This window comes from Daucus carota, chromosome 3, assembly GCF_001625215.2.
Source record: "Daucus carota subsp. sativus chromosome 3, DH1 v3.0, whole genome shotgun sequence".
NCBI classification, from domain to species: domain Eukaryota; kingdom Viridiplantae; phylum Streptophyta; class Magnoliopsida; order Apiales; family Apiaceae; genus Daucus; species Daucus carota.
In genome coordinates, this window is record NC_030383.2 from 41,100,781 (window position 1) to 41,117,571 (window position 16,791).

Genomic DNA, 16,791 nt, shown 5'->3' on the forward strand with positions numbered 1-16,791 from the left:
GAGAAAAGGTTCTGCCAATCATTTTACATAAATGGAACATCTTTATAGATAATGTAATTAAAAAACCAAAACAGGATTACTCTTTAAGCTGTATGGCTGTAATCTTTCTGTTGTCTACAGCTTATTATCCCCTCTTTCCACTATAGCACTATGTGCTCAGCCAAGCATTAGCCATTGAAATGCTTTATTTTGTCATTGTTATGGCACTAATAACAGTTAAAAGTGTTCCAACATATCATTTGAATATTTCAGGTATTATATAACTACAATAATTGCTGGTTGAATGTGACTATGTCCACTTATTCTCCAGATCATCTAGTCCAGAAGGCCTTTTTACCACAGTTCATTCTAAACTACGGCTGATAGATTTGGATGGTCCACTATCGATCGTACTAGCTAGTTGATCCTTCAAGAGGTAAACACTGGACTGCGTCGCAGTTTTACTGGATTTGGATAAACCTCTTTGACAGATGAGCTTTCTATTTTCTTTTTTCTTTTCCTTCTCTATTGGTCATTGGATGCACTTTGATCTGTTTAGCCATTAGTGTAATATTTACATTTCAAATAGGTCTAACAAGCAAACAGATGCATGTATTAGCCTAATTTTCCAAATATATCAGATTATCAGTTATGTCGATTCACTGGTGATGTCAGAAGCACAATTCTCCTGATATAATTTCACCATGTGAATGTCGACTCACACGTAGATTTGAAATGACATCTCTGCCAAACTTTTATCCCAGAGGGTACCAAATTGCATAGAATTTAATTCTATTTGTTCACAGGAATATGAATATGATGAAGTGTATCTTCTCAATCTTTTCTCATTTAACCACAGATTGCAATATGCGTCTGTTCATTGTTCATGGACTAGTGCTAGCTCTTCCTAACTCATAATATTATTCGATGCACTTGACTCTATAATTAATTTTCTTTGTTATAGGTTAGCTAGTTACGGTTAATTTTCTTTGTTATGCATTTAAGCAAAGTTTCTTAAATGAGACGATTTTTTGTCCATGGCTTAATGTTGTCTGTTAGTTCCCAATTATTATTACCACTTGATTAGATGACTGGTGGCTCATTTCACCAATAAACCCTTCCTAACAATCTTCAAAATTTTCTACTCTCAGGCCTCAGCAAATACACTGACGGTAATAAGAATGGAGGGATCCCGTAATAGTAACCAGCTGATATAAATTCTTAAATTATGATAGGGCGGTTTGACAAGAATATTATACTCTTCAATACTCCCCGTCAAGAATAAAATATTACCGAAGAAAATGGCATTTAAGACTTGCGGTCTTGAGGTCACGACTTCGATTTCCTGGACGTTCTGGGAGTAATCGAAATCTTCCATAACTTTAATTTAGGACTACCATGCTCAGGGGTGTGAGTGTGCAAGTATGTCCAACCAGATTAGTCGAGGTGCACAAATATTACCGAAGACTTGAACCGAGTACCTTGTAAACCGAGCTCAAGTATTGTTTGCCTAGATTATGACTGAAGACTCTGGAGAAAGATTGTACATAAGTATCGTAGGGTCTGGAACGATAAAAAGATTATTATGCAACAAAACAGAATATGAACAATTTTATGTTTGGATCGTGATCAATTACAGATGGTGTGTAACAGTAGTTCTGTAATATTCTGAAATGGCTTCAATTACAAGATGTATTCATCTGCCGTTTTCAACTCTGATTCTATTGTCATTTCGAAGGCTGTCGAATGTTAGAGAATTATCATTTGCTTTTATGGTCAGGTGATTGGAGTGAATTCACATGGATAAAAATGAGTGTACCAAAAACTAAAACTTAAATACATTTGTAATAAATCTCATTGTAACTGGATTAAAATCTCATCAACCAAATGCGTCAAAATGACGCGGGAGAGTTGAAACTTGAAACTTAAAATAGAATTATAAACCTCGATGTTGTACTTAATTACAGAAAATTGAATGGTAACATGAAAAATATATTAGATGTCGAGGAGATGTTTATATAAAAAAACGAGCGAGTCGTTAAATATTTGTTAGAAAATTTGAGAAACATTATTTATAGTAGAAAAATGAAGTTACATAGAAAAGATAATCGAGCATTTATATAACAAAAAATTGTTACTAGATTTAAAGAATATTATTCATAACATGTATGAAGTGTAATATAGCATCTTATAAGATGTGCAAAATAGAATGGATCAAGTAATAAAATTTTTGAATAGCTGTTTATACTAATATAATATAGATCATTCAATTCAATGAAATCACCTGATGCGAATTTTTTTACGGACATACTCCCCCCTCCTCTTCGATTGTTTACGCGTGATGACGGAGACTCGACACATATTCTAATACTCGCATAAAAATATAATTTGATAAATTATTTTGATTTTTTTCTGGACAAATATTTATTATCTAAATTTTTATATAAAAAGAGAAATTTTTTAAAAAAAGTTGATGAAACTATGTTTTATATGTGTCTTAAAATACGTGTCCAGCAATGCAAAAAAAAAATGGAAAAAAATGATAGGGACATATAGAGTATTTAGTGATGGTATATAAATGTTACGGATATTTTTATATAAATTTTTAAGTGTAAGAAAATGAAAACTATAAAAAAATATGGTCATTTGGGTAAATTTAAAAAAAATAAGTGCTTACTTAAAACAAAAAAGTAGACTAAAAGTGAGAAGTGAGTCAACACTTATAAGTGATTAAAGTGTTCGGTGAAAAGGTAGAAATCCTGAAACAAAAACTAGAATTCTCAATTTCTTATAAGTGCTTTTAACTTTTTATACAAACGATTCAATAAAGTAGTAGCCGACTTCTTAAAAAAAGAAGTTGGAAGCCGGAGCAGCCAAACATGCACATGATCTAAATATTAAATTTTCAAAAACGATATTGATTTTAACACTTTCTACATAATGCATTCATAAAGATGCATATTTTTGAGAGGGAACATTTAAAATATTTGATTGAAATTATTTTTACATTACTGATTTTTTTAATAAAATTTAGTATCTCGTTCTATAACTAATTTTACGTTAAGTCCAGAATTAATTGGCCGCAACAGCCGGCCTGGCGACCCCCTACTCTGTGTCTCTGTCCACTGAAGAGTGTTGAAATAAGAAAATATAGATAGTTTTCTCAGTCTTTTATAAAAAATTAGATAGTTTTATAATTTTGTATCGTGTAACATAAAAAGATCATTCCCGTATCGATTAAAAAATTATGAGATCTGTCTATTTGGTTACGTAGCAGTTACCCAGATTGAGTCCGCGTTAAACTAAAAGGAGGTGAATACTGATCCAACCTGACTTAAGTTACAAGTGACGACCACCCATGATCCAACCCAATAATAATTCATTGGGTTGAAAGTTGAAACCCAACACCACATATCCACTCACCATTCACAATACACTCCTCGTTTTTGACAGCGTATATCACGTTGCTCACGGCATGACTTGGGTCAAAAACGTCAAATTTTGGTAAAGTTTTTTCATCTTGTAATCTAGAATTGTTTAGACTTTTTTGTGTTGACTGAAAAAATAAAATAAAATATTTTTCAAGTCGAAACACATTTAGAAATTACAAGACATTTATGTGTAACTGTAATTTGAGATCTATATAGGTAGCTGGTCAAGGAATCAAACAAGTGATGAGAGCAGGAAACGATGAGACTGTCACTGTATTGTCCTGTTCAAACATAAGTCATCAATTGACTGACCATGGTTTATGAATAATTTAAAAAATTCAATGGAAGCCTAGAAGCAAGGCAACAAGAGGAGAGATGCGAGCGACCTGGACAAGGTAGATAATTAAGGATCTGTTTTGGGGAAAATTTAATATTTATATAATATTTTTTAAGTAGGTATTTAATATAATTAAAATATATATTTATATAAAAATTTATTTTTATAAGAATATATTTATTTGAGTTTAAATAATTGATTTTTAAAAATAAAATGAATTAAATAGTGCTGTAAATACGTACAAAATGGTAGGTGTAGACGCAAGCTCCATCCGCCCCCAAGTTTACATTCTCCCGAGGTTTTGCCCCCTTTAAATTCTGGTGGTGATGCGATAATGGTACATCAACAGAATGTCTGAGAGTTAAAAATAATAAAGTATTAATTACATTTTGCACATCTACACTTAGGCCAAAAAACTTTAATATGCAAATTTTTAAAAATTACATTTTTCACTAGTATTTTGTGAGGGACTTTCTACATTTTTCCGTCAACTTTCGTCAAATATCTATGTTTAACGTTAATAAATCAGGAGTAAATCGTATTTTAATGGTCTTCTTCCCCATTTAACAAGATATAAGCCTTAGATATATGTGTATTAGCCCTAATTTACCGAGTCCTTGATTTGTTGACTTCATCGAGTCCCAATTTATTAACTATGGAGGAAGAATTGGAATGATATTAAAAGAGGAATGCTTGAACCAGAGGATAAAGACATCACAAGATTCCGAAGCCGTTGCTTTTGTAGTTTCAATGGAATGAACTCATACGCAAGAAACATAACTGCATTAGCATCAGATACATTTTCTTCAACATTATCGCATCTGGTATCCTTGATGATCTACAAACAGCAGATAAGCTCATCAGAAGAGAAGCCATCAATCCATTTCTTCCATATATAAAGGGCAGACAGCTTCCATCTGTTCAATCAGTCGGTGGTTGTTTCCGATGCGACGAGATGGCTGGACGGTGGTGACGCCACTGGGTTGTCTGAGTAGAAAAAGGAGAGAGATGGTGGTCATTGGTTGCCACTGATGGGTAGTGCAGGGGTAGTAAACGATTAACAGTCTAATTAACCCGCTAATAGTTGGTTTGTATTTTAATTTTTTTAATGGCTCAATTGCCCTCACTTTTTTAACAGAATCGTTAAATTTTGACGGAAGGGGTGCAGAATGAAGCCCACAAAATATTAATGGGTCACGAAATTGCATTTCCAAAAATTTGCATACTAAAGTGTTTTTGGGCCTACGTATAGGGTGCGAAATGCAATTAACTTAATAATAAACAATGTTTGTTTGTTTAAAAAAAAATAAAGAGTAAATAGTTTCTACCTAGTATGGTAGAAAATTTTCTACCCTAGCAGCCTAATACTACGTCGTTTCAATAATAATTTACCCTAGTAATTTATCCCGACTTTTATACATACATATACTCTCACGTCTCTTTTTATTGGTACGTGTTTTTTTATTGGTCCGTGTTCTTGTCTTATAATTGATTTTGGCCATTTGTATTAGCACGGGGTCTAGTTCCAGGGGCTTTGGAGATGGAAGCAAGTCATCTTATTGCTATCACAACCTTCTTGGGTTGTTTTATTTATCAAGTCTTTATTCTTTCTAGGATATCTTGTCCTATTTTCATAGGCCTCCTGCTACTAGTGTAGTGGTCAGTAATGAATTGATTATATTGTTCATTTCTTCTTCCCTCGGTAACTTGATCTATATAACATTATGCAAGTTTAGTATGATAATTAGTATGTATCCCGCACAATTTGGTCATTGAATGAATATGCAATTGTTTAGGTTTTACAGGTACGAGCCCAACACATAGATCGAAACTACGTAGTATTAGGATGATATGGTAGAAAATTTTCTACCATGCTAGGTATAAACTCTTTACCCTAATAATAAAGAATGTTGATTACCTGAAATTCATTAAATTGTAAAAGGTTGTGTTTTCATGGAATTGATTATATCTTTAAAATAATATATTATTATTAAATTAAACTAATTGATATATGTTAATTATATAATTTTTATGTGATAAAAGGTGATTTGTTGATTGTAATATTTTTATATGTCTTTAAGTTCAATGAATATATCTAATAAAAAGGATTACTAGCCTAAGCCCGTGCGGGACATGAGTATATTTTGATAATAATTTAAATTTTGATTTTTCATGAATATTAATTTATATATATATATATATATATATATATATATATATATATATATATATATATATATATATATATATATATTACAGTAAACTAATAATATTCATGATAACTGATTTAACATAATTGACAAATTTTCATATAACTCGAATTGGCATAGTAAAATTCACAAATATATTTGTCTTCTCTCAAGTCGTAATGAATTCGCACATATGTTTGTCTTTTCTCAACTCGTAATGATACTTTTGTAAAGTTACTTGCCCAGATAATCAAATCGCGAGCTCAACTCTCAAATCATTGTATTAAGTCAAGTCGTTTAAATAATGCAGGCGAGTTCACATCTGCAACCTTTGTCGACTATTGCTTGTCTGTAGGAATTTTAGTTTAACACCCAGTTCCTCATGTACATACACAAAATGGGTTAGCCGAGTCCTTTATCAAAAAACTTCAACTTATTGCAAGACCACCGTATTGACAGCAAAATTATCTACATCTATCTGGGGTCATGCAATACTTCATGCTGCTAATATTATTAGGATTAGACCAACTATCTATAACAAACATTCTCCACCACAACTGATACTTGGTCAAATTCCTAATATTTCTCACTTCAAAACTTTCGAAAGTGCTATATATGTACCTGTTGCTCCACCACAAAGATCGAAGATGGGAGATCAAAGAAGAATATGTATCTACGTTGGTTTTGATTCGACATCTATAATTAGATATCTTGAACCACTAATTGGAGACTTATTTACTGCACGATACCAAGATTGTCATTTTGACGAGTCTTTGCTTCCTCCCTTAGGGTGAAATAAACATGTGAATAAAGTTAATCCTGACATAACATGACATGCATCAGGATTACATTTTCTAGATCCACGTACCGGTCAATGTGAACTTGAAATTAAAAGAATTATCAATATGCAAAATAACACAAACCAAATGTCTGACGCATTTAACAATTCTAGAAATGAAATAAAATCTCATATACCTGCAGTAAATACTCCAGCTAGAATAGGTATACCAATTCAGAAATCAAGTAAAAAAGAACTGGTTATAGAATCAAAGCCACGCCTGAAGCACGGTAGACCGGTCGGTGCAAAAGATGTTGCACCAATAAAAAGAAAAACAAATAAAATTGCCCTTGAAGTGGAACGTGGTACATGTTCCAGAAGAAGCAAATACCCATGAAGTGGTATTATCTCCTGAAAAGATTCTCGTCCCTGAAGATTCAGGATTAAACAATCATAAAATTTCAATAAATTATGTGCATGATATGAAATTATAGGATCGAATTAAAAACATAATCAATGATGTATTTGTGTATTCAGCCACATTGGATGTCGACATAAATTCTAATCCTGAACCACAAAGTGTGGATGAATGTCGTCGAAGAAAAGACTGGCTAAAATGGAAAGAAACAATCCAACCAGAAGTTAAATTCATTACATAAAAGAGAAGTATTTGGACCTGTTGTTCAAACATCAATCGGCGTGAACCCTGTTGGGAATAAACGCGTATTCATAAGAAAATGAAATAAAAAGAATGAAATCATGAGATATAAAGCCTGACTTTTAGCACAAGGATTTTCTCAAAGTCCTTGCATTGATTATCACGAAACATACTCGCTAGTGATGGATGAAATCACTTTTCGTATTATATTAGGTATGGCATCTAAAGGAATATTAGAAACACGTCTTATGGACGTTGCATACCTATATGGATCACTTGATAGTGAGATTTTTATGAAAATTCCAGAAGGGTTAAATATGGATGAGTTCAAGAAACCTCGTCATATATACTCCATTAAACTTCAATGATCATTGTATGGATTGAAACAATCTGGTCGTATGTGGTATAACAGACTTAGTCGTTATTTACCAAAGAATGGCTATATTAGTAATCAAATTTGTCCATGTGTTTTCATCAAAAAATCACAATCTGGTTTGTGATTACTGTTGTATATGTGGATCATTTAACCTTGTAAGAACAGCTACAGAGGTTGATGAAGCTGTAATTTATCTAAAGACAGAGTTTAAAATGAAAGATCTTAGGAAGACAAAATATTGTCTTGGTATACAAGTCGAGCACTTGTCATCACAAATTTTTCTCCACCAATCTACACATACAAAAAAGGTTTTGAACAGATTTTACATGGATGAACCTCTTTCGTTGACTACTCCAATGGTGGTTAGATCTTTAGAACACTATAACGATCCATTTCAACAACGAGAAGATGATGTAGAGGTTCTTAGTCCTGAATCCCATATCTTGGAGCAATTGGTGCACTTATGTATCGTGCGAATAATACAAGGCCAGATATTGCTTTTGCTGTGAATTTAGTGGCTAGGTTTAGCTCTACACTGATTTTGGGTTATTCTTTCGGAAAAACTTGACATCTCAATTGTTTGGATATGTAGACGGTAGATATATGTTGGATCCTAATTTTGGAAAATCACAAATTGGATATGCATTTACATATTATGGTACAACTATTTCCTAGAAATCCACGAAGCAAACTAAAGTGGCAACCTCAACAAATCATTCAGAATAATTATAATTCACGAAGCCAGTATAGAATGTGTTTGGTTATGATCTATTATCAAGAATATTCAAGAATTTTTTGGATTGCTAGACATCACAAGAAGTCCTATTGTTAAGTTTGAGGATAACACTGCATGCATTGATCAACTCAGGGAGAGATCTATCAAAGGAGACCGGACGGATCACATGTCACCAAAATTCTTCTATACTCATGAGCTTCAAAAGAATGATAAAATTGATTTATACAAATTCTATCATGTGACAAACCAGGAGACCTATTCATAAAATCGTTACCGAATTCAACATTTACAAAGCTGCGACATAACATTGGAATGCGTCGATTCAAGAATATGTCTCAACAAAACTTCAATGATTGATGTTTTCTTCCCAGCGGAGATTGTACTCTTTTTCCTTCGTCAAAGTTTCTATCCCATTGAATTTTTAAAGGGGAGTGTTGTAAGTTGATCCATGCTATCATAGCAATCAAAAGGGAGTTGTGAGTTGATTGTCAAATGTAGAGCTGTTCGCGAACAAGCTCGAGCTCGACTCGATAATAGCTCGGTTCGGCTCGGTTCGTTAAGAGCTCGAGCTCGAACACATAAATGTGTTCGCTAAGAAAACGAGCTCGAGCCGAGCTTTTAGTGTGCTCGGCTCGAGCTCGGTTCGAACTCGTTCGACTCGAGCTCGGCTCGATCTCGTTCGGCTCGAGCTCGGCTCGTTAAAGCTCGAAAAAATGCAATTATTTTATGATAATTTCGTAATATTTATGTGTTATTGAACGCCAAATTCAACATATAATATATCACATCGATCAGGAGAATATTAACTATAACATGGTACCATCAAAGCACACTAAAAATTTTGGCTTGCTATTTTAAGAGTAAAGAAGCGGTTTGACCTTATTTTTCTCTGGCTCGGCTCGGCTCGTATTTGTTCCTGAACAAGCTCGTGTTCGTCTCGTTAGTTAACGAGCTCAAACTCGAACACACTTTTTTGTTCGATAAGAAAGCTCGGCTCGGCTCGGTTCGATAGGAAAAAACTTAAAGTTCGGCTCAGCTCGGTCAAAATTCGACTCGGCTCAGTTCGTGAACAGCCCTGATCAAATGCATGCATTCAAAGATACAATAGGATGGCTAGATGCAAGTGTAGAAATATTTGACATGTAATAGTAGAAGTGTTTGGCATGTAATAAGTTTACTTGTGTGATGCATTGCCTTTCACATGCTTATTATTGCTGAATGTAAAAGATACACCGAGCTGCTTCTTCTCTATACTTAACCTATTATTCACCTTTTATATTAAATTTAATAATTCTCTAATTAGTCTTTTATAACTAATATATTATAACACATATAACTTTTTTCCCACACTTATTTCCTTCTTTGTAACAGAGAAAGTAATTCAACTTCATGCTTTGCAAATATTTGATTCAACTTGCTATATTACCGAGAATAAAACTTGCTTAAAATTTCGAGATTATCCCTGCAAGTTAAAGTATTTCAACTTGATTGATACTCTCCGCAGCTGCTTAATTTATTTTGTTATTTCTAAAAATATGTTCTAGTTTATTTTAATCACCTTACTAAGGATCTAGTCAACTGTAGTTCGCGAAGCGAGTAAAGAGCATACGTAATTATTGAATTGTCAATGGAGTAATTTAAATAAAGATTACAGTCTACGGACTCAATTAATTAAGTTAAGCGCGTACAGATTGAGCATGTGTAGGAAATAAGCACGATAAGCTTCATCTTGACCAAACGCAACCATCGGATACGTTGTACCAACCATTTAATTAACTCATCAAACGGCTATAGTTAACACCTTAATCATACAATAATAACATAATTAAGAGAAGATCTCTCACTATCAACGTCAGCTAGGTACAAAAAGCACCATCATGACCTACGTCAACCCTGGATTTTCAGTCTCTCTCTCCTACCTGGAGGTACTCAAATAATACTAATATATACCGTAAAATAATTTATGCCGCAAAACAAATTTTACCTAAACACATTAAATAAATTTTATATTACCAAATTTATGTTATTGTTTCGAAAGTTTTAATAATTAATATATAATTTAGGGAATTAATTTAATATAACCATATTTTATTTATTAAGATATGAACGAAAAGGAGAAATAGAAAACCGGAATAAAAAAATAAATATGTTAATTGTAATAACGCGGAACGAGATTTGAAGATTCGTGGCCTTTGTTCTCAATGTATTGGACTCTCTTAATCGTTGACTACCTTACCCTACACTTGTGACGATAAAAGCGTTTAGTAATGTTGAAAAGTAATAGTAGTAAATAGATGGTGAGAAGAAGAAGAGGAAGAAGAAGAACTGGTCAGCAATTGGACTTCTTGGCATCTTACTACGATTCTCATGACCAAGGACCACTTTGAAGAACATATATTTAAATTACACGTTTACTGCAAATTATTTATAATAGAATTTTGATAAAGGAATAAAATCGTTATTCATTAAATAAATATTTAAACAGTGTATTATTATCTAGAAAAAATAAATGAAATAATAGATAAATTTGAAGAACTTATTTATTGATTTTCTGCACCATATAGACACACACACACACTAAGATGTTGTTGAAAATTAATATTAGTTAATTAGGATCGTCAATCAATAAAATAGTTGTGAATTCATAACGAATAATAAGTAAATTCAATATTAATTGAATATATTAAAATAATATAATAACATTTAATTATCGTACTATAATATTAATTTCAAAATACTATATATATAGTAACAATTGAATTTTAAAAATATGTAGACCCTCCTTGTGAATAAATATATAGATATAATTGTTACACACACGTACTTGGAATATATCATTCGTAATGTTATCAAGAAAGTTAATATCTGTAATAAAGCACACTAATATTGTATGTAAAATAAACTTAATGAAATTGTAATAAGACGCAAAAATTACTATTAGCTAAAATAAACTATATTTGTCCAAATATACGTGTGTTCAAATAGGAGAGTCAAACTTTCCGGTTCACAGGATCTTGAGATTCATATATTATTTATATACATGCATCAGCTTTGTATACAAACCTAAGCATTTCACTCCTCTCTATCTGTCACAAACAACTCTATATATGTACATCAAACTCACTAGATTACAAATTCAAAACTGCCATTTCATTTCTAACTACTTGATTTCAAGAAACACATGAGATACTCCTGAATATACAGAGTTAAGTAAGTGGTTCATCTAAAACGTGTCAGAGGAAGGTCCCAGCAGGATCTTATACCTTGATTTTAAACGGTTCAAAAAATATATGCGTTATCATGGAGCAGGCATATCAGCAATTTGAGACGAGAGATTTGATTAATGAGGTGAGGCAAGGGAAGGAGCTAGCGAAACAGCTTCAGATTCATCTCAATGCCCCAACTTCAGCTCATGAAACTCGCGAGTACTTGGCGCATAAGATCATTGTTTCGTTTGACAAGATCCTCAACTTGTTGAACTGCGGTACGAGTATTGTGACCGGGTATGAACGCGTTGCAGGTGGCCGAGAAGTTCGGGTTACTGAATCTCCCAATTCCTTCAGTGGAAGTCCTCGCAGTGAAGATTCTGATCAGGATTTTAGAAGTTCAGATAGCAAATCAGATGCCTCCAGGAAACGGTACATATATATATTTAATTATATACAAATAATTCGAATAATATTATTTAGTTAAGTGTGGGGACCAGACGCATGTCTTGTCGGCCTATAATCTGTGGTCTTTTACTTGTGCGTAAAATGACTACAATTGTATGATGTCATAATTGATAGGACTGTATTAGTTTTCTTATATGAACTGGTAATCGTGTTGCAGTAAAGCTATGCCTCGTTGGACGAAGAGAGTGAAGATACAACCGGGGACAGGAATAGAAGGATCACTTGATGACAAATATAACTGGAGAAAATATGGACAGAAAGACATTCTGGGAGCAAAATATCCAAGGTACAAATGTTACTGATATAATGTATATGTTAGTTCAACCATAGCGTAGATCAGAAAGCGGTGACTGAACTTTACCCGTTTTAGCATTTTGGTGGCCGAAATTTCAATTTGAAACAGGGTGACCAGTTTTAATTCTTCAAAAGGTAGCCGAGGACCACTTTTTGAATAAAAAGTAGTTTCTTCTCAGAAAAGTGGGCCTTAAACATATTTTTGAAATATAAAAACGATATTCATCCATCATATTGCAAATTTGAAACTCCGGTCATCACAAGATTAACTTTGGTCACAACTCTGTAACTTACTCTAAATTATATATCAATTACAAGATACAGCAATCTTAGCTAATAGACTTTCTTTTCATGTTACAGAGGATACTACAGATGCACTCATCGACATGCACAAGGTTGTTTAGCCACAAAGCAAGTGCAGAGATCTGATAACGATCCAACACTGTTTGAAATAACGTATCGCGGAAGGCACACCTGTGCTGATCAATCTTCAACTATCCCCCCACCTCCTTCAGAAAGATCTGATCCGTCCCCAAGCCTAACCGCCAATGTTCACGATCCTCAACTGCACAACCAGCAGCGCAGCTCACAAGAGGTGCTGCTAAACTTCAAAACTGACCTCAAAGTAATAACCGAGGACTTAGATTCGCATGATCCGGTTCATGTTCCAACATCATTCTACTTCCCTCCCACATCAAACAACATTAACAACACCTCTGAAAACTATAGCTTATCGCATCTATATATGCTTGGAGATCACAACAACTTTGGTTCTCCTCCGTTTGTGTCCCCTGCCACTTCAGGTTCAAACTATAACTTATCGGTGTCGCCGTCGCACATGAGCAACTTTGGAGGGAATTTTCAGGCGCTGCAGGCCTCAGATAATGAGCTTAATGAGATAATATCAGTGGCGAATTCAGCTACAAACTCCCCGACTGTTGGGCTTAACTATCAGTTTGGAGGAGTGGAATTTAATTCCAGTTTCACGTTCGATAATTCGGGGTTTTTCTCATAGAAAGTACTCGAAGAAATTTTGGACAAGTGAACAAAATTTTGTCCCCCTGTTTTGACTTGACCATAGTCTTGGTTAATCTCAATTGTAACACATTATACGGTACAAGAATGCATATTTTAATTAAATCTTTAACTGATTAAGAATTTATCTTTCATCGTTCCAAGTTTTGAATTCTAAAATTGAGATACTTAATTGTAAGGATACAAGTTATATCTTCCTCTGGTCTTGTCACACAAGTAAAAACTAAAATTTTCCTTTTGGCCTAAATGTTTTGAAAAATATACAGCATTTTATGTAAGGTGTTTCCTTTGACGTATAAATAACTCCAATTAATTAAGTAAAAAATGTTAATTCGAGAATTCAAGAAATTAATTTATGAGAAACTAGCTAGCACTAGGACCGATTTACTGTCTACAAAGTACATAAAACTTTTAAAAACAATTAATTGATGTCATCTGTAAATTGACAATTGCCCCTACATGAATTCTCCTTTCATATTGCAGCTTCAGCTTTGCCAGTAAATAAATGATGCTTTTTGTGGTATTGTGTAATTTAGGCTTCAGTAGAATGTTTGCTGAATTTGTTGAGCCAGTTCCTCCGCACTCAGTTTGCATTCAATTCCAATCTATCAACACAAACCACAAGGACCCAACAGCAATATATTAATCACTGTGCATGCACAGCCAATAATTCAAATACACTATTCATGACGGAGTTTTTTTTCTCGATTTTTAAAGTTCAGTCGAGTCTAGAATAATCTCTGCATATAATTAATCAGACACACACAAGATGCATAGTGGTTACCTTGATAGTGAAGGAATAAATCATGGTATTTTGATCAGTAGTGTTGAGGGTAACACTGAGAATTTCAAGGGAGAGATGTTCAAGTGCTGATATTATCTTCAGGGCCTGGCCAGGGATTCTTGGAGAAACAGTGCTTAATATCACATTTGGACCGGAGAACTTGACCTCCACATCAGCAACCCTGGACTTGGAATTGGCAACCAGTTGGTCGTTATCAATGATAGACGAAGTTGAGCAATTGGAAGAAGACGGTGAAGGTTCAAGTAGCAATGAAGCCGAGGATGATCCCATGGTATTTGTCGGAGATAATAAAAAATTATTAACTGACGGATGGAGTTGTTGCACTAATAACCTATGCAGGTGGTTGTTAAAAGCAGAGCAGTTGTTATTGTTGATTGATTGAGGAGTTCTTGGACTAGCCGGTAAGCTTGAAATCAGTCTTGGACTTAGAGGAGGTTTTCTTGGACTGATTGGTAAGGATGACATTGTGGTTGCTTTTGTTCTTGGACTTGAAATAAGCCTCGGGCTCATGACAACATCACTGTACACTTTCCTCTGCTTTTTCGCCTCCAGTGAACGTAGGACTTGTTGCAACTCACTAATGTAATCTGCAACCCCTCCTACTATTGACGCTTGATCACCCTAGACGATAACATTGAAAACAAAATATTAATCAGCATCATTATAAAGGGTTGAGTTCTATGAAGACCACTTTTTATTACAGACTTTGGAGACCATATGTATTCTGCAAGCATGACATTGCAAAATATAAAGGCCGTTTGGACAAATTTAAAAAAAAAAATGACTTCATGTTTAAAATAAAGAAATGGATTAGAAGCGAGAAGTAAATAAGTTAATAAAATGTTTGGGAAAGAAGTAGAAGCTATGAGAGAAAAGCTAGCATTCTCAACTTCTTAAAAATGCTTCTACTTATTTATACAAACCGATCAAGAAAAGCAGAAGCTAGAAGAAGCTTCTCCTTCTCTTAAACAAACATGCGCATAGTTCTGCATGGAGAACGTGAGGTCTCCGGAAAATTTGTAATCTCCGTATAACTTTCTATTGCAAATAGAAGCATAGAAGGATAGTATGGAGAAAGAGAGGGGAGTTACCCTTTTGACATAAAAGGAAGGCATAAGGGAACGCAAGACATTTAAATTGTCATTTATCTGCTTCCTTCTGTTTCTCTCCACTGTTATATGAGAAATCTTTGGCTGCCCTTCTTCAGCAGGACTACTGAGCTTCCTTTTGTTGGACTTTGGTGAGCTCAAGTCATTACGAGCTTCAGCAGGTGCTTTAACATCGATGTCGTTACTAATTAAGCAAGGTGCTGAATTTTGAGAAACTAATCTAGGTGCAGTTGCATTCTCCACCTCTACACGAACACCGCCTTCTTCTTGACCAGCCATTTCTATCGTATTCATCAACTCGCCATCTAAAGCTTCAAGAATGCTGAAGAAGTTGTCAGGCGAGGTGGCATAGTCGACAAATTCAGAGCCTTGGAGAAAATCAGGCGAAGACGTTACTGAAGTACTCATCCTAGTTAGATCAGCGATCAAACTTAATTCAAAATATAGAAACTGAATAATCCAACGGCTACAAAAATCTAAAGAGAATGCGCATATTCAGGGGGGGAAACAGTAAGAGTGACAGTATTGAAACCGAACAATAAGAGGAACAAACGGAGAAAACTGATGACTGCAATGAAAAAGAAAGGCCGAGGCCGGGGGGCTGTGGAATTCAAAGTGACTAAGCTATAACCATAACACTTGATATTTGATTTGCATGGACCGTTATAGATATTGCTCTCCACAAAAAATAAACTAAAAAATCAGAGGTCCAGTTAGGCTAGCTAGGGTTTCTGCAATGCAAGGATGGGTTTGTAAAATGAGGCATTCCTTCAAGCACGGTGTATTTATGGAGACAGATAGAAAGATGGCCATTAATTAAGGGTTCTGTACCGTTGTACTTGAGTCCTAGAGTAATTAGGCTTTGCTTACAATCGATTTTGAAACAGGGAAGCGCTAATAAAGATAGTTTAAACAGCAACAAAAGGACTTGAAACAAATTTAAAAACATCCAGCTACCCTGATTCAAAACAAAGTATACATGCCCTCATAAGTCATAATTTTATGACAATAAATACATGTATGCAGTTATTTCAGGATCAGAGATGGGGCATATCAATTTGAAGTGTCTACTGTCATAAATCTTTAATGGGCTTACAAGTATGAAAACACCCACATCTCAAAAGATTTGTATATACCTAAAACTTAATAGTAATCTCCATGTAATAGCAGAAAACATTCAAGAGTTACAGTAATTAACAATGTATATACATCCTCGGTCATCTTTTACATGTCCATTCCGGAAAAAACAATATATCAAGAAATAACTGATTCCATAAACTTTTTCCTTGAATAATGTTTTGAAAATGATGGAATATCCCTAATTAATGTCTTGAAACCCTGAATTCAACCAAATTTTAAATAAGTGAAGTCTTGGAAATAAAAATTATAG

General features: G+C 34.0%; 2 protein-coding genes and 1 long non-coding RNA gene across 3 annotated transcripts; 2 read left to right on the top strand and 1 right to left on the bottom strand.

Annotated features, from left to right (window-relative positions):
* Window positions 1-16: 16 nt before the first annotated feature.
* LOC135151694 (uncharacterized) lies at window positions 17-1,709 on the top strand. The gene is made up of 2 exons (XR_010290567.1): window positions 17-415; window positions 1,131-1,709. It is a non-coding gene; the product is annotated as an uncharacterized LOC135151694 (long non-coding RNA).
* Window positions 1,710-11,501: 9,792 nt separating this feature from the next.
* LOC108213109 (probable WRKY transcription factor 53) lies at window positions 11,502-13,599 on the top strand. Its single transcript, XM_017384850.2, has 3 exons — window positions 11,502-12,122; window positions 12,316-12,444; window positions 12,813-13,599. Exons 1-3 carry the CDS (start codon window positions 11,785-11,787, stop codon window positions 13,465-13,467), a joined length of 1,122 nt encoding a protein of 373 aa, XP_017240339.1. The 5' UTR covers window positions 11,502-11,784; the 3' UTR covers window positions 13,468-13,599.
* A 91-nt stretch (window positions 13,600-13,690) lies between these two features.
* LOC108213533 (transcription factor SPEECHLESS) lies at window positions 13,691-16,294 on the bottom strand. The gene is made up of 3 exons (XM_017385334.2): window positions 15,384-16,294; window positions 14,272-14,913; window positions 13,691-14,092 (listed from the first exon to the last, which is right to left on the bottom strand). Exons 1-3 carry the CDS (start codon window positions 15,807-15,809, stop codon window positions 14,027-14,029), a joined length of 1,134 nt encoding a protein of 377 aa, XP_017240823.1. The 5' UTR covers window positions 15,810-16,294; the 3' UTR covers window positions 13,691-14,026.
* Window positions 16,295-16,791: the final 497 nt, after the last annotated feature.